This window comes from Onychostoma macrolepis, chromosome 15, assembly GCF_012432095.1.
Source record: "Onychostoma macrolepis isolate SWU-2019 chromosome 15, ASM1243209v1, whole genome shotgun sequence".
Classification (NCBI taxonomy): domain Eukaryota; kingdom Metazoa; phylum Chordata; class Actinopteri; order Cypriniformes; family Cyprinidae; genus Onychostoma; species Onychostoma macrolepis.
The window spans coordinates 5,920,903-5,947,773 of NC_081169.1; the positions used below are offsets into that span (position 1 = coordinate 5,920,903).

The window sequence follows — 26,871 nt, forward strand, 5'->3', positions numbered from 1 at the left end:
GTGACCTTAAAAAGATTCCCTAGAGATAGTGACTGGAAGACAAGGAGTGGGCCTCACATGTGACTTAACAATAGCAGCAAATTTCAGCCATTATTTTAGGCCATCGCTAAAATATTCACCACAGCCCGCGAGTCACTGGTGGATATTTGCAGTGGTCAGTTCAAGGCTAAAAAGGCTGTTTTGCTTTCAGTAATGTTTAACTGGCTGGTTTTGGCCACAACCCACAGTGCCCAAGAAACTGCTACTGTATTGACTGTGGGAAACATGATTTCTGTTCAACCTCTCTGGAATGCTGTATAACCCATCCTGGAATACTTGAGGTAAGAATACAGCAGCAGCATTTGTAATTCACATGACGCTTTTGTGATGTGTTTTGGTACACATACGATCAATTCTTTAATAAGTGAGACAAATGTTTGGCCGTAAGTGTAAATGGTGACTCGGTGATTTTAAGGTCAAACAGTATTTTGTTCATATGTTGTCATGAATTAGCTTATTGTTACTGTGTTAGCAGTAGATTCAGGTCATATTTCACCTAAGAATTGATATTTAGTCTATTCTTTCCTTATTAGTGACATTATTTTCATGACGATAACACACGTTCTTAACAGATTTGTTTTCACACGTTATACTATTATACATACAAAATAGTTTTATTAATGTCCATATTTAGGTTATACACTTACATGAATGCTGAAAGGAAAGTGTATATTTTTAAGCCCTATAACTGGTCACCATTTCTAATTTTTATTGATTTATTTATTTTTTGCCTGTGGTGACAAATATATTTTTAAGTACAACTATTTCACATAGTTTCTCAGGTAACATGAGCTCATAGAAAAATTACATTCACAAAATAGTACTAATTTGGAATTTTGGTAGTTTTAGTTGGAGCATCAGTCAACATTACAAAACTTTTCAGAGGTATTTCACGCCAATTACCATTTATATATAAGGCAGTATTGTTTAATACTGGCTTTAATTTTTCATTTTGTCCAGACAGGATAATTTTGTAATGTGAATCATATGTAACGTATAATGTATAACATACATATATCTTAAAGTTTCAGTTATTTTATGTATTTTCAATACATAAATGTAATTCCATTAGACATACGTAATTCAATAAAATTAATTTGATTATTTAAATAGAATGAGAAACATACGCATCTGGACTATATTTCACAACGCTTTAATGTATCTTGTTTACGTGTGACTGCACCATTCTCATGTGTGCGGCTGATGTTGTAAACAAGGCTAAAAGTCTCTACAATTTTATATAATGTGGCAATTGCAAATATTTTCTCTACTGTGTCCTTGCTGTGCAGAACAATGGCCTGACTGTTTCTCTGGCAATATGCATGGCCACTTCCTCCAGCTGTGTGTAATCCAAGGTGAGTGTGTCATCTGCTAAGTAAAGGCTTGTGTGTTTATCCAACTACACGACTTTGCTTCCAAGAAAAATTGCTGTAGGATTAAAGTGGAATGTACGTTAATACAGAATATCATTCGGCTTACCTGAAGACTGGAGCAATGGCTGCAGACAATTCAGTTTTTTTTTTTTTTTTTTTAAATCACAGGAATAAATTACATTTTTAAGTACATTCAAATATAAAACAGTTCTTTTCAATTGTAATGTTTCTCAAAACAGGTTTTTGTATTTTTGGATCAAATAAATGCAGCCTTGGTGAACATTATTTCAATTTAAACAGTACAGAACACATTTAAAACAGTCAATCAGAAATTGAAAAGGTGTTTATTAAAGAAGATGGATGAATGCATCTTCTTTTTCTTCTTCTTTTTTTTAAAATAAGGTAATACACCTGAACACAAAGAATGTGTGTCATGTCAGAAAATATCACAGATTCCTTTGTCTTCAGATAATTCAGTTGTGTCTCTCCTCTTCACAGCTGTAGCCTCTTTTATCCATCTAGAACCCAAGAACGCTACTGTGTTGCGAGGCAGTGAGGTCCACTTTAACTGCAGCACCGATGAATCCTGGGATGTCATGACTTGGCTGTTGGGTGGAAGGACATTCCTCACTATTTCGGTGGAACATGGTCCTCTGGGAAGAGATGAGAGTGTGTCTACAGTCAATCACTCCATGTCATCTCTGTCAGTGTGGGAGTTAGTTCTGATGAACGCTTCCTTCAGCCCCACTGTACAGGAAGTCACATGTGAACTACTGCCAACAAAACTCGGCAGATCGTCATCAGCTCTGTTTGTGCAAGGTATGTGCGCTTTTGTAAAGCACACCTACTTAAATACTTGCAAATCAATTATTAGCGTCATTCTCAGGAAACTATCAAAATTGAACCTTTTTATCTCTTATATTTTATATTAATTATTACTTAATCTGAAAAGGTAAGTGGGATGAAACTCAGGGTTGCTTTTTTATTTTATTAACTGAAACTGCGCAGCTGATTTTTAGCTCCCAGCATGCTTTGCATAGGGCTGGATCAGGAGAATGTTGAAATTTAGTTCTATATTCTGTGCTTTTGAGAAACTGAAAAAAGCTATGGTTGGGTTGTGGGTGGCTTCATGAAGTAAGTATGCGTATGTTGTGCCACTTAATGACTAATAATAGCTGTATTACACTGTAAAAAAAAAAAAAGTTGAGCCAACTTAAAATTTTAAGGCAACCAGCTTCAGCAGATCTTTGAGTTTTCTCAACTTGTCGTTTTAAGTTTATACAACACAAATTTGAGAATCTCCCACAAAAATAAGTTGAGCAAACTTAAAAATTCTGCTGAAGCTGGTTGCCTTAAAATTTTAAGTTGGCTCAACTTTTTTATTATTATTTTTACAGTGTAGCATCAGTGCAATGACAAGTAAGTTCATATTTCTTTATTGCATGTTTGCTATAAAAAACTACTTTAAGTATGCAATAATAATAATAATAAAGAGTTCATAATTATTGTATTTTTATAAGTAGTTAGTAGTGTAATGTATTGACAAATGTTGGGTAGATTTTACCTAATTTTCTTTAAATGTTATAGTTGTTAAAGTTATCCAACACCTAAATAATTTCCCCCTTAAACTTAAAATCTGGCTGTGCCACCTTTAGCAGCAATAACCACAACCAAACTCTTCTGATAATAAGGATGAGTGTTTCACAGTGCTGTGCTGGAATTTTGCCCTACTCTTCTTTGCAGAACTGCTTTAGCTCTGTTATATTGGTGGGTTCAAGCATGAACCACCCATTTAAGGTCCTTCCACTGCAACATCTCAGTTGATTTCTAGTCGTTAACGTACTTTTACTAGGCCACTCCAAAAACTTTATTTTCAGAGGTAGACTTATTCCTGTGCTTTGGATCCATTGTCTTGCTGCATAATCCAGTTGCACTTGAGCTTCAATTTACAAACCGAAGACCGGATATTCACCTTTCAGATTTTCAGGGAGAGAGCATGTTTCCCTCAATTATTGCAAGCTGCCCATTCCCTGAAGCAGCAAAGCATCTTTACCACTCTTCCTGGGTTGCCACATTAGCCAGTGTCATCAGATAGAGGAGTCATAAATAGTGACCTGCAAGAGAGGCCTGCAGTTCCTTCCATGCTGTCCTTGGGTCTTTTGTGACTTCCTGGATGAGTTTTCACTTTACTCTTGAAGGGATTTTGAAAGGTTGGCCAATTTTGAAAGGTCCGCAATGGTTTGCTACTGTTGCTCCATTTGGCGATAATGGCTCCCACTGTGGTTCTTTGGGGTCCAAGAGACACTGAAATAGCTTTGTATCCCTTTCCAGACTGATGTATTTCTGTCACCTTTTCTGCATCATTTCTGGAATTTCTTTAATAGTGGGTAACCAACTTCATGCTGTTGAAAAAGTGTTGATTTAACAGGGTTAGCAGTAAACAGGCCTGGCAGTGTCCAGCTGAACCCCATTTTGAATGCAGTTTCATAGATTTGGAAATTAGAACTATAAATAAATACAAATAGATTTTCAAACAGGCCCAGCTGGTATTAGATAACTTTTTTTTTTTTTGCTTCAATAAAAACAAGTCAAGTCAAGTCACCTTTATTTATATAGCGCTTTTAACAATACAGATTGTGTCAAAGCACTTAACAGTATCAAATTGGAGGATAGAGTGTCAGTAATGTATAATGATAAGATTAAACACTCAATTTTCAGTTAAAGGCATTTCATTATTGAATTCAGAGATGTCATTGTCTAGCTCAGTTTAGTTTAAATAGTATCTGTGCAATCAAATCGGCGATAATCGCTAGAAATTAAGTGTCCCCAACTGAGCAAGCCAGAGGCGACAGCGGCAAGGAACCAAAACTCCCTCTGTGACAGAATGGAGAAAAAAAACCTTGGGAGAAACCAGGCTCAGTCGGGGGGCCAGTTCTCCTCTGACCAGACGAAACCCGCAGTTCAAAAGTTTATATTTCTATTTTAATTTTGTTGCAATTTCTAACAATAGTAGTATTATGTAGTTAAGTATTTTATTATATTTTTAGTTTTATTGTATTTTAATCGAGGTCTTCACTGGGGATATGTCTCTGGGGGTCATCTGGGTGTCCTGGTCTCTGCTGACGATCAGGGCTGTAGACATCATCTCTTGGTGCTGATCCACCATCTGATCGGATACGGACTGAGAAACAGAATAGGAAAGAAACAAACAAATATTAGCGTAGATGCCATTCTACTTACGATGTAACGAGTACATCGTGTGTTATGGGGAGTGTTCCCGGTTCCGGTTGATCTAATTAATGCAGCCTAACAATCCTTTAACGGATTTGAATAATAGAAGCGTATTAGTGTGTTATGTGTAAGCCAGGCTAAAGAGATGGGTCTTTAATCTAGATTTAAACTGACAGAGTGTGTCTGCCTCCCGAACAGTGTTAGGTAGATTGTTCCAGAGTTTGGGTGCTAAATGGGAATAGGATCTGCCGCCCGCAGTCGACTTTGATATTCTAGGTATTATCAAACGGCCAGAGTTTTGAGAACGCATTGGACGTGGAGGACTATAATGTGATAAGAGCTCGCTCAAGTACTGAGGAGCTAAACCATTCAGGGCTTTATAAGTAATTAACAAGATTTTAAAATCTATCCGATGTTTGATAGGGAGCCAGTGCAGTGTTGACAGAACCGGGCTAATATGGTCATATTTCCTGGTTCTAGTAAGGACTCTAGCTGCTGCATTTTGGACTAACTGTAGTTTGTTGATCAAGCGTGCAGAACAACCACCCAATAAAGCATTACAATAATCTAACCTTGAGGTCATAAACGCATGAATTAACATTTCTGCATTTGACGTTGAGAGCATTGGTCGCAATTTAGATATGCTTTTGAGATGAAAAAACGCAGTTTCACAGATGCTAGAAACATGGCTTTCAAATGAAAGATTGCTATCGAACAGCACACCTAGGTTCCTGACTGATGAAGAAGAATTGACAGAGCAGCCATCAAGTGTTAGATAATGTTCTAGGTTATTACATGTGGGGTTTTTAGGTCCGATAATTAACACCTCTGTTTTTCAGAATTTAGCAGTAAAAATTACTCGTCATCCAGTTTTTATATCGACTATGCATTCCGTTAGTTTCTCAATTTGGTGTGTTTCACCAGGCCGCGAAGAAATATAGAGCTGAGTATCATCAGCATAACAGTGAAAGCTAACACCATGTCTCCAGATAATATCTCCCAAGGGTAACATGTAAAGCGTGAAAAGTAACAGCCCTAGTACTGAGCCTTGAGGTACTCCATACTGCACTTGTGATCGATATGATACCTCTTCATTCACTGCTACGAACTGACTGCTACGATTTGAACCATGCTAAGGCACTTCCACTAATGCCAACAAAGTTTTGCAGTCTATTCAAAAGAATGTTGTGGTCGATAGTGTCGAACGCAGCACTAAGATCCAGTAGAACTAATAAAGAGATACAACCACAATCAGATGATAGAAGCAGGTCATTTGTAACTCGAATGAGAGCAGTCTCAGTACTATGATACGATCTAAATCCTGACTGGAATTCCTCACAGATATAATTTTTCTCTAGGAAGGAATATAATTGTGAGGATACTACCTTTTCTAGTATCTTTGACAGAAAAGGGAGATTTGAGATCTGTCTGTAATTAACTAGATCTTTGGGGTCAAGTTGTGTTTTTTTAATGAGAGGCTTAATAACAGCCAATTTGAAGGTTTTGGGGACATATCCTAATGACAATGATGAATTAATAATAGCCAAAAGAGGATCTATGACTTCTGGAAGCAGCTCTTTTAGTAGTTTAGATGGAATTGGGTCTAACATACATGTTGTTGGTTTAGATGATTTAACAAGTTTATACAATTCTTTCTTTCCTACAGTAGAGAATGAGTGGAATTGTTCCTCAGGGGATCTATAGTGCGCTATCTGATGCGATACTGTAGCTGACGGCTGCAAGGATACAATTTTATCTCTGATAGTATCGATCTTGGAAGTGAAGTAGTTCATAAAGTCATTACTGCTATGCTCTTGGGAAATGCCAACACCTGTTGATGCTTTATTTGTCGTTAATTTAGTCACTGTATTGAATAAATACCGAGGGTTATGTTTGTTTTCTTCTAGAAGAGACAAAAAGTAATCAGATCTAGCAGTTTTTAATGCTTTTCTGTAGGATAGGGTACTTTTCCGCCAAGCTAAACGAAATACCTCTAATTTAGTTTTCCTCCAGCTGCGCTCCATTTACATAACATAACAACATAAGCACCAGTGCTGTACCTGCCATAGACACTGGGGGTCAACCATATGAGAATGTACCACCATCAAATATTCAGATTAGAAATCAACAATTACGATTTTTTTTCTATTATCTCAAATCATGAATACAACACAAATCCAAAATCCCTGTATTTTAATAGTAAATTCGGGTAATATTACTAATTTCCCTCCCATGCTATTCATTCTTTTTAACGTGTTTTCAATTTGATTTTCGCTTTGAAATTTAAATAACATTAAACAAGAAGTGCAAACACTTATCAGTGCAGCTTGTAAATTTGGTACCACTCTGTTTTTTCTTACAATTTTAAGAAAATATTTAGTAAACTTAAGATTAGTGTGTTGCATTTTTTGTGGCGTTGAACGGCGCACACAAGACTGACATTTCTATGAATAACTAACATTAAAAAAATTTTTTTTGTACATTTCACAGTAAGCAGTAAGAGTTACATTTACATTTAGTCATTTAGCAGACGCTTTTATCCAAAGCCACTTACAAATGCAGACAAATGGAAGCAATCAAAATCAACAAAAGAGCAATAATATGCACGTGCTATGACAATCTCAGTTAGCCTAACGCAGTACATGTAGCAAGGTTTTCTTTTTTCTTTTTTATTACATAATAAATAAAAAAGAAAACCAATAGAATAGAAAAAGAATAGAGCAAGCTATATAGTGTTAGAGGCCTGTTTTTGCTTTTTGTTAATTGTATAATAAATAAAAGAAAACAAACAGATAGAATACAAAAAGAATAGAGAATCTAATGTTAGTTGTTTTTTTAGTTTTTTTTTTAAAGAAAACAAGCAGTTAGTAAATGAATAGAGTGCAAGTCTAAAAGGGGAAAGTTTTATTTTTAAAGAATAGAATTAGAATAGAGAATGCTACGATGAGAGTAATGATGCTGAAAATTCATCTTTAATCACAGCAATCAATAACAGTTTAACAGATATTCACAGAGAAAACAGCTATAAGAGATTATTATATTTCACAATTTTTACTGCATTTTGTTCAAATAAATGGAGCCTTGGTGAGCAGAAGAGACTTCTTTCAAAAAAACAAAGATCCTGCTGACAATCTCTTAAACAGCTGTAACTAATCTGATGTTAAAGGTTTTTAACCTTCATGACAAAAAAAGTTCCATTTCTTGTTATATCGTTAATAATGGGGATACTGACACCATTCCGCAGAATGACTCGTGTATCAACATGAATAAAAAATGTTTCTCTAAGAATGAGCAAAAAACAGTCTCCACCAACCATTCAACGACTATTTAGCTCCATAATAATGAAATCAAGATAATCTTGCTCACACATTGGTTATATGTTGATATAAAGGCCAAAGCCTTCTGCATGCAGAGGAGCTGTTGGTTTTTATACGAGATGGCTGATTTAGGGGTAAGCATCGACTAAGGTGTTTTTCATGCAGGAGAATTCATTTGCTGCTGGCCGGAGTAAAGACTGCTGCTCTGGCAGTTTTGACGGAGCATATGACATTGTCGATGCCAGAGCAAGGGCTCTTGGGATGGGAATCGATTGGCAGCCATTAAAAATACCTACTGCTAAGCCACTCTACCGGGCGGGAAACAGAGACAGAAAGCACAGCTCGACTCTAATCTTGGATTCAGTGGCCATCAGCGTCCATCTGGTCCACTCATTTCTCACTCTAACTTGTCACTCTCATGGGAACCAAAAATGACAGTCATATTACTTTTTACTGCTATTGGAACAGACTTCTACTCTCAGTTCTTAAGTTCTTTAATTAATAAAATAAGCCAATATTTTTAAGTGTTCACACAAAAAATATTATATTATATTATATTATTATATTATATTGTATTTTTGTAGCAAGGTTCATTGACACGGTAAGGAGAAGGCAGGAAATACACAGACTTTTAATTATAAAAAAAACAAAAAACAAAAATGGGAGCAGCATCTGCCTCACGCCCACCTCACACACACAAAACATATATTGTCCCAGGCCTGGTCCTCTCTTGCCCTCCACTGTTATCACACCTCCTTGCATCCTTTCACGACTCCTCCGTGGAACTCAAGACAGGTGTGGTGCTCATTATCACTCGTGCCACTGGTCTCCCTCTGTTTCCACAGCTCTTTGCCCCACCCTGCTTGCCACATACCCCTACTACCAACATGGAAATCCTGGCACCTTGGGGGTAAGGACAGATCAGGTGAGAGAAAGGAGACAGAAGAGAAGAGACCAGCTCCCGGAAACACTGCCACTTGGTCCTCCATCAGCTAAGAGGCCCACACTTGCAATGTGATGCGGTGGAACAGGATATCACTTGGTGGATGGCTTCACTCCTCCACCTGGACAGCAACCTCTTATCGCCTTATAGTCTTTCCTGTCCGCGGAATTCTCAAAACTCTGGCCATTTGATAATACCTAGAATATCAAAATCAACTGCGGGCGGCAGATCCTTTTCCTATTTAGCTCCCAAACTCTGGAACAATCTACCTAACACTGTTCGGGAGGCAGTCACACTGTCAGTTTAAATCTAGATTAAAGACCCATCTCTTTAGCCTGGCTTACACATAACATACTAACACATCTCTTAAAGGATTGTTAGGCTGTGTTAATTATGTCAACCGGAACCGGGAACACTTCCCATAATACACAATGTACTTGTTACATTGTAAGAAGAATGGCATCTATGCTAATATTAGCCACCAGATCCAGACTGTATCCAGATCAGATGGTCACTGCAATCACCCGGATCCAGCCTGTATCCAGACCAGATGGTGGATCAGCACCTAGAGACGACCTTGACAGCCCTGAATGTCAGCAGAGACCAGGACAACTAGATGAGCCCCCAGAGACAGATCCCCAGAGAAGACCTCGTCATCTAGACGGCCATCAGGACAAGACCACAGGAATCAGATGAGTCCTCTGCACAATTTGACTTTGTTGCAGCCTGGAATTAAACTGCTGGTTTCGTCTGGCCAGAGGAGAATGACACACTATTTTCCTGTTTAATACTGTAAATCTGCTTTGACACAATCTGTATTGTAAAAAGTGCTATATAAATAATCGTAACAAAACAAAACAAAACAAAACAACGGTCCCTCTATCTTTGGGCAGCCAACAGCGAGTTCCCCCCCCATTCTTTTGTTGTCACTGGTTCTCATGATGGTGGATGGCAACAGGCCCTGGCTTCTGGTGAACAACAGCGACACCTCTGGCCCTTTGCAGATAGCAGCTACCCTTCCACAATCTAGCAGACCGCAGTGAGCCCATTCGTCCCTTCTGGGCACGTCGTTCCTGCACCATGGCAACGAGCAGCAATAGGTAGTAGTCACCACCAGCCCATCCTTCTGGGCACTATGATTCCCCTCAGCAGCGAGAGCTCTTTGACAGCATGTTCTTCCTTAGGGGTCAGTTGTGGCCTAATGGTTATAGAGTCAGACTTGTAACCCAAAGGTTGCGGGTTTGAGTGTCAGAACTGGCAGGAAATATAGGTAGGGGGAGTGAATGAACAGCACTCTTTTCTGGATTCAATGCCCACAACTGAGGTGCCCTTGAGCAAGAGCAACAGCTGGGGGTTCCCATTGCTCCGGGTGTGTGTTCAGTACTCACTGTGGTGTGTGTGTGCACTTGGTTGGATTACCAAACTTGACTACACGCCACGTCGCTTTTACTCCTTCCTCCTGGGTTTCAGCAACAATGCAGCGATTCTTGATACAAGAAGAAGGAGGTGGGTACTGGCTCAAAGTAAACAGACTATTAATTATAAAATAAACCAAGAGGGAAGCAGCGACTACGTCACAGCCAACCGCCGCACACACAAATCATAAAATATCCCAGGCCTGATCCTCTGTCTCCATCCGCTGTCATCACTCCTCCTTACATCCGGAGCTCCTCTGTGAAACTTGAGACCAGTGTTGCATGTAGGTGTCACTCATGCAATCTCTCATTAAATATTTGCATTCTCTTGCAAAAGAATTGCATTTCAACAAGATACTTGTTAGCAAAACATTTGTGCTCTCTTGCAAAACTATTTCATGTTCCCAAGATACTTTTGCACTCACTCGGAAAACATTTGCGTTCTCTCGCAAATCTATTGCATTCCACTCTCACAAAACTATCGCCTTTCCACAAGATACTTTGTGCTTGTCCGCATGCGTTCTCTTGCAAAACTATTTCATCTCTAAGAGATACTTTGCTCTCACTTATAAAACATTTGTGTTCTTTCAAAAAACTATTGCATTTCTACAAGATACTTTGCACTTGCTCACAAAACATTTGTGTTCTCTCACAAAACTGTTTCATTTCCCAAGATGCTTTGTGAGGAAATACAAAAGCCATGTCCTTTTAGGGGCTACATACTTATGTACATGCAAACATGCAGTATAGGAAAAACTGAGATCATGCAGAATTCCAGGATTCACTTGACATATGCCTGTCTATAATAATCTGGCATACCTTGCCTCACTAAATGTCCCATCTTTCTCAGTATTCCATAGAGAAAAAATGTCGATCTAAAGATACAACACCAAATCAATCAGTTTTTAAGACCCAACCTGATTTACTTCTCATTAATTCAGCTATTCTGTGACTGCAACTAAACCATAGCTCAGCTAAAAAGCAAAGAAGTGACCTGACACTCTCTATATATTATGGAGTAAGCCTATTTGTCACCAAGATCACAAATTTGACTTGGTATATGTCCCTATTAACAGTCCTGCATTTTTAATAGAGCTGTTCCCTGTGGATGTGGGGCAAGTCTGTGACTAACAGAGCTTTGGAATTAATTTGGCGTCTTGGCGTTTTCAGTTAGCAGTCAGCATCTCTCGCAGTGATTTGTGGCACACTGGGTCAGACGTACAGTTGGAGGGCACCCACAAATCTTCAGGGAACCACAAATCCTCCTCTCTCCTCTCATTACAAAAGACTTCTATTCATTTGCATGTGCAGGACTAAACGCGATAGCTGTTTCTCTTCAAGACAAACAGACTGGCCCATGTGTGAGTGGGCATGTGTGCAGAGATTCACAATTGTTATTGTTTTTGCCTTCTATTACTGTATTGGCTTTTGTATTGATGGAGACACTAAGAAAAAAATGAAAAAAGGTCAAAAAGTACCACAATGTTTTGAACATTGTACTTTTTTTTTTTTTGGATGTACATTTTTTGAGGTCGTACATTTTTTGAGGTAGACCATGACTTCCGTGTAAATTTGTTTAGTTACGTGCATTCTGTTGCCGTTTAAACTGCCCTGTCAATCATCTTATCACAGTTAACATAATCCACATTTCGTTTAATTTTATATCGTACTGTACTGGAGAGAAATGAAGAGGCATGTTGATCTGCCAGCTGCGGGACTTTCATGCCGAGAACAGCTATTTGAGAACAATGCCGAGAGCAAGCATGTGTTTGCATAATGATGCATTTAAAAGATCATGGCCAAACTTATCTTTATAAAAGTTTACAATGTTGTACCAGATAAAATATAATGCAGATAACATTAAATATTTTTTTTTTATTAGGTTAGACATTGATTATTTATCACTCAAACCCCTTTCTCTACCCATCCGTTAGTCTCATATATCCACCATGTTTGTAGTTGTTCAACATCATATGCGTGTTTGTAGTTCTAATCAGATCCTCGTCCAACGTGCAGTGTGTTGTGGGCAATATTAGCCGTTAGAGTGTGCATCGATCTGCACTTCGAATTCTAACCGGAAGTAGTAAACCATCCGGGAATCTTTGACACACACTTTTCAACATACTACGATTTGGGACATACTAATTCTATTTTCGAATACTATTTAGGACGGATAGTATGCGAATTGGGATACAGCATAAGTCTAAGTCACGCCCCGGATGGACCTTCATGCTTATATTTTTTCCCCCTAAAAACTGGAAGTTATTTAAAGGGGACATTAAGCCCCTTTTTACAAGATGTAAAATAAGTCTCTGATGTCCCCAGAGCTTATATGTGAAATTTTAGCTCAGAATACCCCACAGATAAATTTTTATAGCTTGTTAAAATTGCCACTAACGCCCAAAACGCGCTGATTTCCCGGAGAAGAGGGTGGAGCTTCAAGAGCTCAAGCTCCGGCATTAGCAGTGCTAGCCTTTGCAAATAAACATTCCACTATTAGTACAAGCCTGTTATCTTTCCAGAAAACATATTCTGTTTCAAAGTCAGTCATCTGATTATATTGTGCATAATAAATTTGTGTTTATGAATTACACAGACGGGGAGCACGGTGAGATAAAAATAACAACATAGCTGGTCTCATGCTATCACAAACTTTATAAGTCCCACTTCTGATTATGAGCTCGACAACTTCAAGCGATTGACTCACATTGCTTTCATATGCAACTTTTAACTACCACATTCCTATTCACGATCGTTCTGATAGCACTTCAAGGCAGCATCAGCGAAAACAGGCAATAGCCGGGTTTCCATCCAAAGTTGCGAATTTAACTTATGCGCAAAATTGGAATATCGCATAAAACATTTGCGAATGAGCACTGTTTCCATCCAACGAGTCAAAGAGAACAAAATTATCACTTCCTGGTAAACTGGCACTAAATAGCCTATAGAAAACTAGGATAAGCTACTGAATATAATAATTTTCATATATGAAAAATTAATTGCACCTCAGAGCTAGCAGACGAAACACAATAAATGCTGTCATTGCTTTCGGAGGTGAATACTGTTTGGGAACACAGTCGTGTAAAAACGTAAAAACCTTTTTGCGAATTAAGGGATTTTTATTCGAAATTTGGCGTTTCTATCACTTGTTTCTCATGCGATACTTCAAAATGCGCATTAAAACAGGGTGATAGAAACCCAGCTACTGATAGCTTTAGCAATTATCCTTACAGAGTATCAAGAAGCTCTTTCAGAAAGGCAATTTGGAAAACAAACGCGTGATACTTTGTCTGGAGCTGACGTTCGCGCATGAAGCATTGGTATTGATTCCTAAACATTTAGGGAACGTTACTGATTTTTTCCGGGATATTTCCTTCGAAAATGAAATTTAACCACAGTGTCCTCGGTTCAGATGGGGGGAGATTATGGCGACTCCTGTGTTCATTAGTGCATCCCACACTTGTAATGCCTCTTTGGTGCTGACATTGTATATATCTCCAGTGTTTATGCTAATAGGGCAGAGAGCGTCACAAATGGGCGGGACTTTTTCCCCTCGGTGACGTGAACAGAGGGAGAATCTGAAAAAGCTCATTTGGAGAGACTGTTCATGATTTATTGGTTTTATAAAAAAATTAGTTCTGCAGCCATACAACTATGTTCAAACACCTTATAAAAGTGAGTTTTGCATAATAGGTCCCCTTTAATGATTTACATCATGTGATTTCATACAAAACCACAACCTGATAGTTACGTTTTCATGTGAGATCTAGTTAGCCTTTGTCAACATTTTGTCTTTGTCTACATCTCTAAAAACCAACCTATACGTGCAATTTACTGCAGTATATATCAACACACTCACATGGCAGCTCGTAACTATATTGAATAGTAATTGTGAATAGTATTTAGCCTGTCTCTTATCCATAGTTACTTTAGGTATGGCTTTCCCCAATGAATTAGCTTGGCAGGAGAATTAGATTTAGGATGTAAATCAGGAAAGGCTAAACGTGTGTCAGCCTTTCGGACACAGGATTGCTCACAAAGCTTTTCATTAGGGGCATGGGCAGCCATACTTCTTCCAGATTAAATGCTGTCTCATACACAGTAATTTTCCCTGCCTGGCTCTCCTGCTGGAAAAAAACCCCACCCAGCTGACAAGGGAAGAGCTGCCCTGCTTTCAAATTACATTGTCAGGACCAGACACAGGCTTAGCGGACGATATTTATGTAACTCTTATTGTTATCACCAAAAAATACAGTATTTAATACTCAATTTGTATTCTGATTTGAATTTGTAAGAGTATAACTTGACTCATAAGTCACATACTGTTTGTGCTATGGATGTGACTGATCAGCCTGGTGTCATTGTTGATATGTATTTACACGTAAGGTACAAAAATATACCTTTATGAATGTTTGGGTAGATGCTGAAACATACAATATACTGGCAACATCTAAAACAAAAGCTGTATTACATATATACTGCTAGAATCTTAAAATATTTACATACTTTGTGGAATAAATTTGTTATATCATTTAGTATTTTGTAGATATATTTTAGATCCCTTAACCCTAGCCCCAAACCTAAACATAAGCACAATATCAACAATATAAAAAAGAAAACAGACAGAAAAATTAATATACATATATTATATATAGTACACACACACACACACACACACGTACACACAAAACACCCAGACAAGTTTAATCACAATATATAATTTATCCCACAATAATAATTTATCCCAAAAATGGCAAAAAGCAAAAGTAGTCCAAAATGATGAAGCCGTATTTGATATTTGACATCAAGCCTTTGTTGTAACACTTCATTCAGCAAATTGTACATTTTTAGAAAGATTTCAGTTACGGTAGCTACTGAGGTTGTAGATGTAGATCGCTGAATAAATTAACTATAGACTTTTCTGTTCTAAATGGTTCTGTTTCTCACACAATACAGTGTAAGAATAAAACTGATTAACTTTATGATCATTTTATAGTGTGTTTACTGTTTATAGTAGTGTATGTTATAGTACTTTTTATCCACAGCATATTGAGATAACTGATCTGCTGATTTGTCCAATGGCAAATATAATAAACATTTTATATGTATATTAAATATTTATATATATATAACTGCCACCATGCAGTTGAAATGTGTATTGACAAGGCTATTCCAGGCTTTGTTGCAAGCTGGAACTGTAGATCATTTTAAATATCTTGGCCTATATATAGACAGTAAACTGAGTTTTGTGGATAACACTAATAATATCTTGAAATAAATGCATGCAACGTCTATTCCTAATACAGAGAATCAGTAGGTTTGGAGTGAGTCAGAACATACTGGAGATTGCTTACAAAGCATTGGTAGAGAGTGTGCTGACCTATAATTTAACTTCATGGTATGGACACCTTAATTGTAAACAGAAAAATTATCTGGCAAGAGTCACTAATACAGCTAGTAAAATCATTGGCAGACCACAGAGTCATTTGGGTGAGGTTTACACCTCAAGATGTGTTGGGAAAGCAGAGTGTATTTTAAAAGACCCAACTCATCCTCTGTGCGATCAGTTTGTTTTATTGCCCTCTGGGAGACGATTTTTAATGCCTAGAGCAAAGACAAATATTTATAAAAGATCCGTTGTACCTGATGTGATTGGATTTATTAATCAAAAGCTATGTGATTCAGTATGATATGTGTTTTGTAGTATGTGTCTGTATTTGTATTTGGTTTTTGCTGGTGTGGTCAAAGACAAATTTCAACCATGGTTGACAATAAAGATGTATTATGTGTATATATACTGTATATATATTCGTATAGAATCAATTTTATTCATTTTAAGATTTTAAAGTGTAGCTTTAAAGTAATAATACCTCAATAATACCTATTAGTATAAGTGATCTTTTTTTTAATTATTACCACATTGTGCACTGTCTGAAAGGCTATATATATATATATATATATATATTTTTAACTAAGACTCTAAGGTTTATGGCATGACTTATAAGGTAGCTTACATTATAAGACAATCAGTAACCTTACACAGTAAAGCTTTTACAAATGAATTGCTGTGGCCATGCAATTCACTAAGAGAAAGCGAAAATTTAATTATGCAGCTGTCTATAACAATCCACCACTGCACCTTTTGTTTCTCTTTCCAGGGTGAATAAAAATGCCCATAATGTGGGCTTATAAAAGAGACAATTTAGCTGTCACACATTTACCAGTCACACATCAACCAGTCAATTATGAAGCATCAATCATTTAAAAAGAATACAATCACGTCTGCTTTTAGTGGAAAGGAACGCACATATACAGTGGCTCCAAAAAAGATTTAACACCTGAGCCGCACTGCAATATTTAACAAAACATCAAACCAAGTGACATTAATTAATTTAAAAAAAACAACAAAAAAAAAAAAAACAGCAGAAGAATGATTCCCAAGCAATACATTTAATTATTTATTTATTTTTAAATTTAAAAAATGCCCTTATTCAAGATGTGGAACACGTCTTTTTTGCTGTCAAATATTTAATGATTTTTATAAACTAAACATAAAAGTAACTTTTAAAAATATTTTTTAGAAACATTTGAAGATGAACATTTAGGCTACTGGACTGAAGCAACATAGATTCACTTGATTAAGCATATGCCACTTTCTAGAAGTGTGAGCATCAAATATGATACATTAGGCTTTTGAGGAACATTTGTTTGTATTGTTTTATATATGTACTATAGTGTAAACATTATACTATGCGAGATATAGAGTGATATATACATATCTGTATTTATTTTATGTCTGTTATACTGCTATTAAGACTATATGAGCCATAAAAGCTTGATTCATCAAATATGACACATAACAAAAAAATATATACATAACAAAAAAAATGATTTTTTTTTTTTTTTAGATTTTCCAAAATACATAAAATAAATAAATAAATAAATAGATTAAGTTTACAGACATTTCCTTAACCCTTGTGCGGTCTTCATTTTGGGTTGTGCACTTATGGTCTTTGGGGTCTCTGGAGACCCCAGGCAACAAAATGTAATTTTGTAGCAAAATAGTTTTTTTTTTTTTTAAACCAATGTAATTTTACTCTGTTTATTAATGTTTTTACTCCACATTTGTGTAGTTTTTGGAGGATTTATGATATTTTTTTAAATTTATATAAATAAATTAAAAAATATTTTTTATATAGGTTTTTATACAAAAAACAGCTTTTTATGTAAATTTCACTTAATAAAAGGCCCACATTTCTAACTTTCATTCATGGGGATAACATGGATCATTTGACATGGTTTAGTGTAAAATTTTTGTCCATATTTTGGAAATTGCAGTTTCAAAAGTAAAAATTATCATGTTTACCACTAGATGGCTGCAGAGCTCCACTATTTACTATTTGCTATTTGACCAACTGAAAGATATCTTTTCACAAGTTTTTTTCAGTTGGATTCATATCTACATATTGTAAAATCACAATTATAACAATAAAAATGATTTTTGTCAAAGTTTTGCATTTTTAGAACTGAAAAAAAATCAAATTTTCAATAATGTTACATTATGATTCGAATCAAACCTGAACAAGATGTTACAAAGAGAAAGGTTGGAGTCTTTAGAGTTCATCATTTATTTCAATCATCTGTGTTTCATATAATTTTGAAAGTGTGTGTGTGTGTGTGGGGCGGGGGGGGTGGTTGTGTGTGTGTGCATTGTCAATGTGTCAGTATCACCAATTTATTTTGTGGTGGCTCTGCATTTGGATTATTTTATTTGACAAATTATAAAAGAGCAGTTTTTTTTAGTCTCACAAATTTATTCCTCTGTGTTTGTGTGTGTGACTGTATGTGTGTTCACAGCATGATCATTTTGCAATATTGGAAGTGTGACACTTCATTTCTGTCCATGTGTGTTCTGTGTTGTTTCTGATTTTGAGGATGAATTTTGTCCATTTTCTATGCGGGGTCTCTTCAAATAAAATAATCCAAAATGCAAAACCACCACAAAAATAAATTGGTGACACTGACACATCGAATTTTACATAAAAAGCTGTTTTTTGTATAAAAACCTATATAAAAATGTCTTTTAATTTATTTATATAAATTTAAAATATATCATAAGTCTTCCAAAAACTACACAAATGTGGAGTAAAAACATTAATAAACAGAGTAAAATTACATTTGTTTTAAAAAAATATATATTTTGTTAAAAAATTACATTTTGTTGCCTGGAGCATCTCTAGAGACCCCAAAGGGGTCACACTAGTTTTTTCACACTAACATAAAATCAAGAAATCATTCCAATTTTATTTTTTATTTGTAGATCTAGAAAGTGTTGACGACCGTACAAAGTCTCATGCCATTTGGAAAAAGAGAACATTTTTTTTAAATTTAGCAAACTTCATTTGCGGGTCAAAAAGACCCCGAAGAACGCACAAGGGTTAAACCCAAAAATAGACAACACAATACAATGCATAATAAAAAAAGAAGAAGGGGAAAACACCTGTGAAAAATCAATATTGAAAATTCTTTCATATAAACACTGCGCCCTGTTTTTACAGACATTTATAGAGTGTTGATGTTTTGTTATATAATGCAATAAAATTAACAATTATTTAGGTGTGCCATGAGTTTCCAAATCTACATAATGGGGCCAGAGTGCAAAACTTCTCTCACAAAAGTTATGCATACCTTGAGAATGTTGTGCTTACTTGCAAGCTTTGCAAGACAATGTAAATGTTTTTTTTTTTTTTTTCATCAGAGTGCACACAAACATAATAACATTTATAAAATAATAGTATTTGAAATATTTCAACCTTTTGAGAAAATATAACTCAAAATCCTCATGTCTTGTATTGAAAATCTAGAAAAAGGCAATGTCAGGATTTTGGAGAGTGATCAGTCAGTTCAAGAGGGGATGTTTGTTATCTTCCATTGCCAAGCGAGTGGCTGGTATCCAGACCCTTCAGTGTCCTGGGTGGTCAATGGCACCACTGTGGACAGAAGCGACTGCAACACCAGCAGTCTTCAGGACCCCAGCGGCCTTTTCAACTCCACCAGTGTGCTTCAGATGAAAGCAGAGACGAGCACCACGGTGGAGTGTTGGGCATCTGTGTCTGCCGCTCGAGCCCACCAGAGCAGCAGTGTCGAGCTGACTGTAGGTAAGAGTGAATGGATATTAATGAGCTCCTCGTGCACATAAACTAATAAGCATGAGTTGTCTTCAGTTTTTTACAATTGCTAGGACCCATTTCTCAAGGTCATTTTTATTAGTACTCTTCACACAGTGAGCACAACCACAGTATGTGGGCTAAACTGGGATTTTTTTTTTTTCCATTATACCCTTAAGAAACAAAAATATATGGGAATATACTGCAAACTGTAATGTGATATATTACATAATACATTTCCATATATTGGAAACTAGAGCTTATATTTTTCAATGTACAGCAATTTATGCATTGACAATATATGGCTATATATTGATATATGCAAATATATTTAGACAAAGATAAATCTAATATTCATAATGTTTGATCCTTTATTGAGTATGAATTGAGTACTGAATGAGTTAAAGCAGATCTCTAGTTCCCAGCATGCTTTGCTTCTGACTGTTAAAGGAGAGTAAAAAAATTAAAATTAAGTGTTATTTCATCTGTTTTTGCTCAGTATTAATATAGGGGGAGACCTGTTAGTGTTTAATGTTGTATTATTTTGAAATTTAAATGGGTTTCTGGTAAGTGCAGAAGAGTAGAGCCTGTGTTACTTTATTAAAAAAATTAATGGCTTTTCAGCACAGTCTGTTAGTCTGATAGTCTGTTCACTAAGTGCTTTATTATGAGCAGGTGTGCTATGCTATTGTAAACTAGCTATATTTTAAAATATGAAACATGTATATCATAAGAAACATATTTTTATATGTGACCCTGGACTTAAGTAGCACGGGTACATTTGTAGCAATAGCCAAAAATACTTTTATGCCAAAAATCATTAGGATATTAAAGGTCCCATGGCATGAAAATTTCACTTTATGAGGTTTTTTAACATTAATATGAGTTCCCCTAGCCTGCCTATGGTCCCCCAGTGGCTAGAAATGGCGATCGGTGTAAACCGAGCCCTGGGTATCCTGCTTCGCCTTTGAGAAAATGAAAGCTCAGATGCCCAATCTGGAATCTTCCCTTTATGTCGTCATACGGGGAAAGGTTACCTCCCCTTTCTCTGCTTTGCCCGCCCATCAGAAAATGAGCTACTACTGTGCGAGGCGAGCGCAATATTTTTTTTTTCCTCGAGAGATATTATGGCTTGCAAACGAGCGAAGCATGATAGTTGCTCAGTGTTTGGATGTACAAATGAACACCGAAGTATTTTTTTAGTTCCTTCATCCCAGCCTATGGCTAGCATTAGCTACATGATAATAACTGTAACAGCATACATAAACAAACCAACTAAAGTACCGTATCCAGACACAATATTTTAAACTAACCATTCGGAGACGTCCTGCTGTAGCCGCTGAGTTGCAACTTCTTCATCCGGTGCTTCTCCATCCGGATCAGATTCTGGGTCAAACTGAAAAGCTTGAATGACTGCATGTCTATGAGCCATTGCGATACATCCACTGTCAACATTAGCGCATGGTAGCGCAAGCTGGTTAAGGCCACACCCCCACCCTCCACCTTGCCCCGCCTCTCTCGTCCTTAAAGATACAGACACAGAATGGCACGTCCTAAGGAAAGCTCATTGTGGGACTGGCTCATAGTGGCTGAAATTCTGCACCAAGGCTGAATTTTGGGAAACAGACTTCAGATACAGTATTAGGGACCACTTAGGCCTATATAAAAGCATCCAAAAAGCAGCATGTCATGGGACCTTTAAGTAAAGGTCATTCCATGAAGATATTTTGTAAATTTACTACCATAAATATATCAAAACTTAATTTTTTATTAGTAATATGCATTGCTAAGAACTTCATTTGGACAGCTTTAAAGGCAATTTTCTCAATATTTAGATTTTTTTTTTTTTGAGCCCCCAGATTTCAGATTTTCAGCCAAATATTGTCTTATCCTAACAAACCATACATCAATGGAAAGCTTATTATTTATATATTTTTTGAAAAATTGACACTTATGACTGGTTTTGTGGTCCAGGGTCACACATGTGTGTATATACTGCATGAGTAAATATATGTTCAAAATATTTTTACACATGCAGTACCATATTTTATCTACGACGGCATTTTAGTGCCTTGTTAAAAAAAAAAATCTAAGAATACGAGATTAAAGTCGTAATATTTCGAGAATAAACTCAAAATGTTACGAGAATAAAGTCGAAACACTACGAGAATAAAGTCGAAACACTACGAGAATAAAGTCGAAATATTACGAGAATAAAGTCGAAATATTACGAGAATAAAGTCGAAATATTTCGAGATTAAAGTCGAAATGTTTTGAGAATAAAGATTATATAGCTGTAATATTTTGAGATAGGCTATTCTAGCTTTTTGCTCATGCAGATGGCCCGGATTGGAAGCACCGGGAGATATTCCAAATCTCAGTTTTCAAAATCTGTCAGTTTTATAGCGAAATACAAACAATATGTAGGCTATATTGCAATAATGTGTTTGTTAAGCGGCATGCGAGTCAATCATCTTTCCGATTACAATAATGAACGACGAGACATTTTCATTATAAATTAGGCTAAACTTTTTTTTTTATGCCTTGATGTTCCTTCAATTTATATCTTGCTATAAACTTGAAATAAAGAGCAAAAACACATTTATAATTTGTATTTCGTTATAAAACTGGCAGAATTTGAAAGCTGAGCTGTGTGTAAAAGCAACAAAGCACAGAATTGTTGCGATTACTGGTTGGCTGGCGCGCTACAAATAATGAATGGAACGTTAAATATTATGTCCTCATTTACAGTATACCATGAATAAAACAGTTTGTGAATAGTCACTTAACGTTTACAGCAGAAAAGACAACAATATAACGTATGTTAACAAATTTGAGTCCACTTCAACCTTTAGAACGTTTTATTGCTGTTTAATGAAACAGGCTGTGTGAGGGATGAAAGTTTGGGACGTTTTTGCGGAGCAGGTGGTGGAATTTTCACAATAATGTAATGAATTTATTCACATAAATACAGCGATCTGTCACGCCACATTAAAGATCTTGAAAATCACATTATTGTAAGACACATAATTTGTGTTTCGTTATAAAACTGATTTTGAAAGCTGAGACTTTGTTTTATATTAAAAGCACAAAGCTTAAGCTGTTGCTATTGTGTGGCTGGCGCACTACAAATAATGAATGCAATGGAAGACATGAAATATTATTTCCAAGCATACTGTCCTCGCGAGTATGACACATGGTATGATTTCTGCTAATAATCCCACATATATTTGTAGTGTATTAGAAAAGGGTTAAATAAGAGAGCTACAGCGCACCCCCAAAGGAATATCGATGGAGTGTGTGAGCTGATGTTAAGATAAACAGTTGTTCCTGTTCAGTCTATTAATAAATATCATATTCTTGATATTAAGCTGTTTCCGCGAGTCCTTAAAATTGACATCTCTGCAAGATAATGTGGCGCTCGGACACAACAATATTCAAATCAATTCCGGTGGCCTGGCAACTTCTCCAGCTGCTCTCATTGCGGGCCATTTGCATGCGCAATACTATACTCTCAGAATATTATAACTTTAATTTCTACGATTTAAATGACCGAAACATTTCGACTTTATTCTCGTAACATTTCGACTTTATTTTCGAAACATTTCGACTTTTTTCTCGTAACATTTCGACTTTATTTTTGAAACATTTCGACTTTATTCTCGTAATATTGACTTTATTTTCGTAGTATTTCGACTTTATTCTCGTAATATTGACTTTATTTTCGTAGTATTTCGACTTTATTCTCGTAATATTTCGACTTCATTCTCGTAGTTTCGACTTTATTCTCGTAATCTTCGATTTTTTATTTTTTAACGAGGCACTAAAACGCCGTCGTACTTATCACATATACATCTACAGTATATATTATAAAGTATATTACTGAATATAAAATTACATGTATTGTGATATATAAGTAAATATATTGTCACATATTTTTCAAGATACGAAAGCGGCAATTCCTTATTTATTATTTAATATATTGCAATACACTGTATTTACACAATATATTATTCTGTATAATTTCCTATATACTGTTATGTCATTTAATATATTGATCATTCATATATTAGGAAACATATTTTTGCTTTGTTTAAGGGTAAGGGTTTGAGACATGTTTGAATTGTTTTGGTAATTTTAGTGCATTTTGGAAGTAAAATTTACTGCAGTGACAAGCTGTAAGGAAAAGTAAGTGCATTGAGAAATGTGTCCATTGTCAATTGTATACAACATGGGGAGGTTATTTATTATGAGGACGGCTACCTCTTTCAGCTTCACATCACATTAAATTCTAAAACGCTAAAAAGATGCACAATATCCCAAAATGAAATTCATAAAAGCTAAATAGATTTGAAAAAAATATGTTTTCAATTACATTTTATTTTAGAGCTAATGCTATGATATAAATGACAGTTTATGTGATATAAATGACAGTAATTACAGTGGGCTGTAAATAATTTCTCTTCCTTATAGCTACAAAATAATGAATAAATGCACTGGGTCAACTTTGTCCATATAAAATGGCCATAAATGTACAAATGTGTTTTGCAGTGGCACCGAAAACCCCACAGGACTACACAGTTGTGATCGCTGTGATAGTGTCGGTGTGTACGATCATTCTGCTGGCAGTGCTCATCCTGATCTTATGCTATAGAAAAAAAGTGACAAGTAAGCAAATCCATTTTACATTTCTCTTAAAAATTCCCTTTAAAACTCTCCTGCAAGTTATTAAACCAATGAGGAGGGAAGTTAAAGCAGTGCTTGCCATAAATTGGACCAACAGCAAGGACACTTTGTAGGTTGAGCTGTCAGCAGTGAGGCAGTTTAAAGCTTTTACTGCATCACTCACCTTGTCCTGCAATGTGCTTGCACAGCATTTAGGAAAACAGACAAACCTATTAACGATGGCTTTGCTCTATTATCTTTCTCTACTCATTTTCAGTTAAATTAGAGAGATGTTCTAACAACAAATGTGAAAAAAAAAAAAAAAAAATGTAGAAAATATGCTCCCTGGACTTTAAAATGCCATTAAAACTCTTTACAGCTGATTTATTTATTTTTTTATTTTTCTTTTTTCCAACTGTACGACGTATTACATATTCATTAAGAATACTGGCAGATTTGAAAATGGGAACGTCACCTGTTTTTGTCTCCTATAAGTTTATTATAGTATAAGTTTCAACACTAAAACATTCAATGCAAATATTTATTTTTATATGTTTAATGCAATTCAAGAAAATGTTAATAAATGTTTAGAGAGTAAGAATATTCAGTAGGGTTTTATAGCATGCCTATGGAGGGACATGATGATGAAAAAAAGTGAGATAGGAGGAAAACATAAGATTTCAATGATTTTGCGTTTGCTCACAAAACTTTGCACTTGTTCACAAAAGCACTGAAATGTAGCTCTTCTTCCCACCTCATATTATTTCCATCACACACTTTCTGCAAGAGAACATTTAATTTTTTCCCCACCCTGTCCTTTTGTGCTCCATACATTTTTAAGACTGTATAGAATGACATTGAGGAACAGCAACTCTATATTTTGACCTGTACAGTTCCATATATATGTGTTATTATATATTATATGTTATTATATACAGGTGCATCTCAATAAATTAGAATGTCGTGAAATTTATTTCAGTAATTCAACTCAAATTGTGAAACTCGTGTATTAAATAAATTCAATGCACACAGACTGAAGTAGTTTAAGTCTTTGGTTCTTTTAATTGTGATGATTTTGGCTCACATTTAACAAAAACCCACCAATTCACTATCTCAACAAATTAGAATATGGTGACATGCCAATCAGCTAATCAACTCAAAACACCTGCAAAGGTTTCCTGAGCCTTCAAAATGGTCTTTCAGTTTTGTTCACTAGGCTACACAATCATGGGGAAGACTGCTGATCTGACAGTTGTCCAGAAGACAATCATTGACACCCTTCACAAGGAGGGTGCGCCACAAACATTCATTACCAAAGAAGCTGGCTGTTCACAGAGTGCTGTATCCAAGCATGTTAACAGAAAGTTGAGTGGAAGAATTGGTGGGTTTTTGTTAAATGTGAGCCAAAATCATCACAATTAAAAGAACCAAAGACTTAAACTACTTCAGTCTGTGTGCATTGAATTAATTTAATACACAAGTTTCACAATTTGAGTTGAATTACTGAAATAAATGAACTTTTCCACGACATTCTAATTTTTTGAGATGCACCTGTATATATATATGGAATTGTACAGGCCAAAATATAGTGTTGTCCACACCACACACACACACACACACACACACACACACACACGTCTGGTTTGCTATCCTTGTGGGGACTCTCCATAGTCGTAATGGTTTTTATACTGTACAAACTGTATGTGCTATTGTCCTACACCAACCCTACACCTAAACCTACCCCTTACAGGAAACTTTGTGCATTTTTAGATTTTCAAAAAAACACCATTTAGAATGTTTTTTAAGCCTTTTGAATTATGGGGACATAGGCAGTGTCCTCATAAACCACTTTCAAATTGTAATACCTCTGTCATACCCATGTCATTATACAAATTTTGTCCCCGTATACCACAAAAACCAGTACACACACACACACACACACACACACACACACACACAATGCAACTCTGGAATTTGTTACTGTCTCATATCCTCTTGTTGCACCAGCTACTAAGATGTCACTGCTGGTCAAGTTTGCTACCAGTTGACTAATGCTGCCTGAGGTTAAAACCAGAAATATCAAGTTACATGTATGTTATTCTCTTTTCTTTTACAGAATCGATCTCTGAAAATAAAGTCAGGTAAGACATTTTTGTTTATACCATGCCATGTTTTTGAAGCTTTCCTGAATGCATCAATTGGACCTCTGTTAAACATATAACATCCAGAAGAAGGAAAATGATCCATAAGTGAATCTTTCTGAACATTGCATCTGCTTTCCCAGTTCTACACTGCTAGTACTGACAGGCATACAAAGACGATAATCATATCACACTACTGTTGTACTATATGAACAGATAGCTTTATGTTTGACAGTAATTGCACACACAAGTGAATGACCTTAATGACTACAACATCTTCTGTAACAACACAGTACCATTACACATTTTCAAGCAATTGAAACAGCAGCCTTGAAACACATCATGGAAATATTGAAGAGAAATACAGCGTTTTCCATAAATTCCAAACACTGCTACAAAATTACATGCTACCCTAGTACTTAGCGTACTACCATACTACTGATATTTCTAGTTCCTTTATGCAAAAGACAACCTGATGTCCTACTTCATTTGGCAGAATGTGGCGAAGTATTCATACAAAATACTGTTTTGTACAGAAATCAGTCTATGATATTTACTGCACACTATACAGTACAGTTTA

At 36.0% G+C, this 26,871-nt stretch overlaps 1 protein-coding gene across 3 annotated transcripts in view; it reads left to right on the plus strand.

Moving 5' to 3' along the window:
* The first annotated feature begins 58 nt into the window (after positions 1 to 58).
* igsf5b (immunoglobulin superfamily, member 5b) overlaps positions 59 to 26,871 on the plus strand; it is a 31,664-nt gene continuing 4,851 nt past the window's right edge. Inside the window, exons 1-6 of one of the 3 annotated variants that reach the window (XM_058745086.1) lie at positions 64 to 320; positions 1,329 to 1,394; positions 1,935 to 2,231; positions 19,183 to 19,476; positions 24,037 to 24,153; positions 26,267 to 26,291. In XM_058745086.1, coding sequence (XP_058601069.1) covers positions 1,358 to 1,394; positions 1,935 to 2,231; positions 19,183 to 19,476; positions 24,037 to 24,153; positions 26,267 to 26,291 — 770 coding nt within the window. In that variant the 5' untranslated portion in view covers positions 64 to 320; positions 1,329 to 1,357. Of the gene's footprint in view, positions 321 to 1,328; positions 1,395 to 1,910; positions 2,232 to 19,182; positions 19,477 to 24,036; positions 24,154 to 26,266; positions 26,292 to 26,871 lie in introns of all 3 variants that reach the window. The other 2 variants (XM_058745085.1, XM_058745087.1) reach the window with 2 other exon arrangements.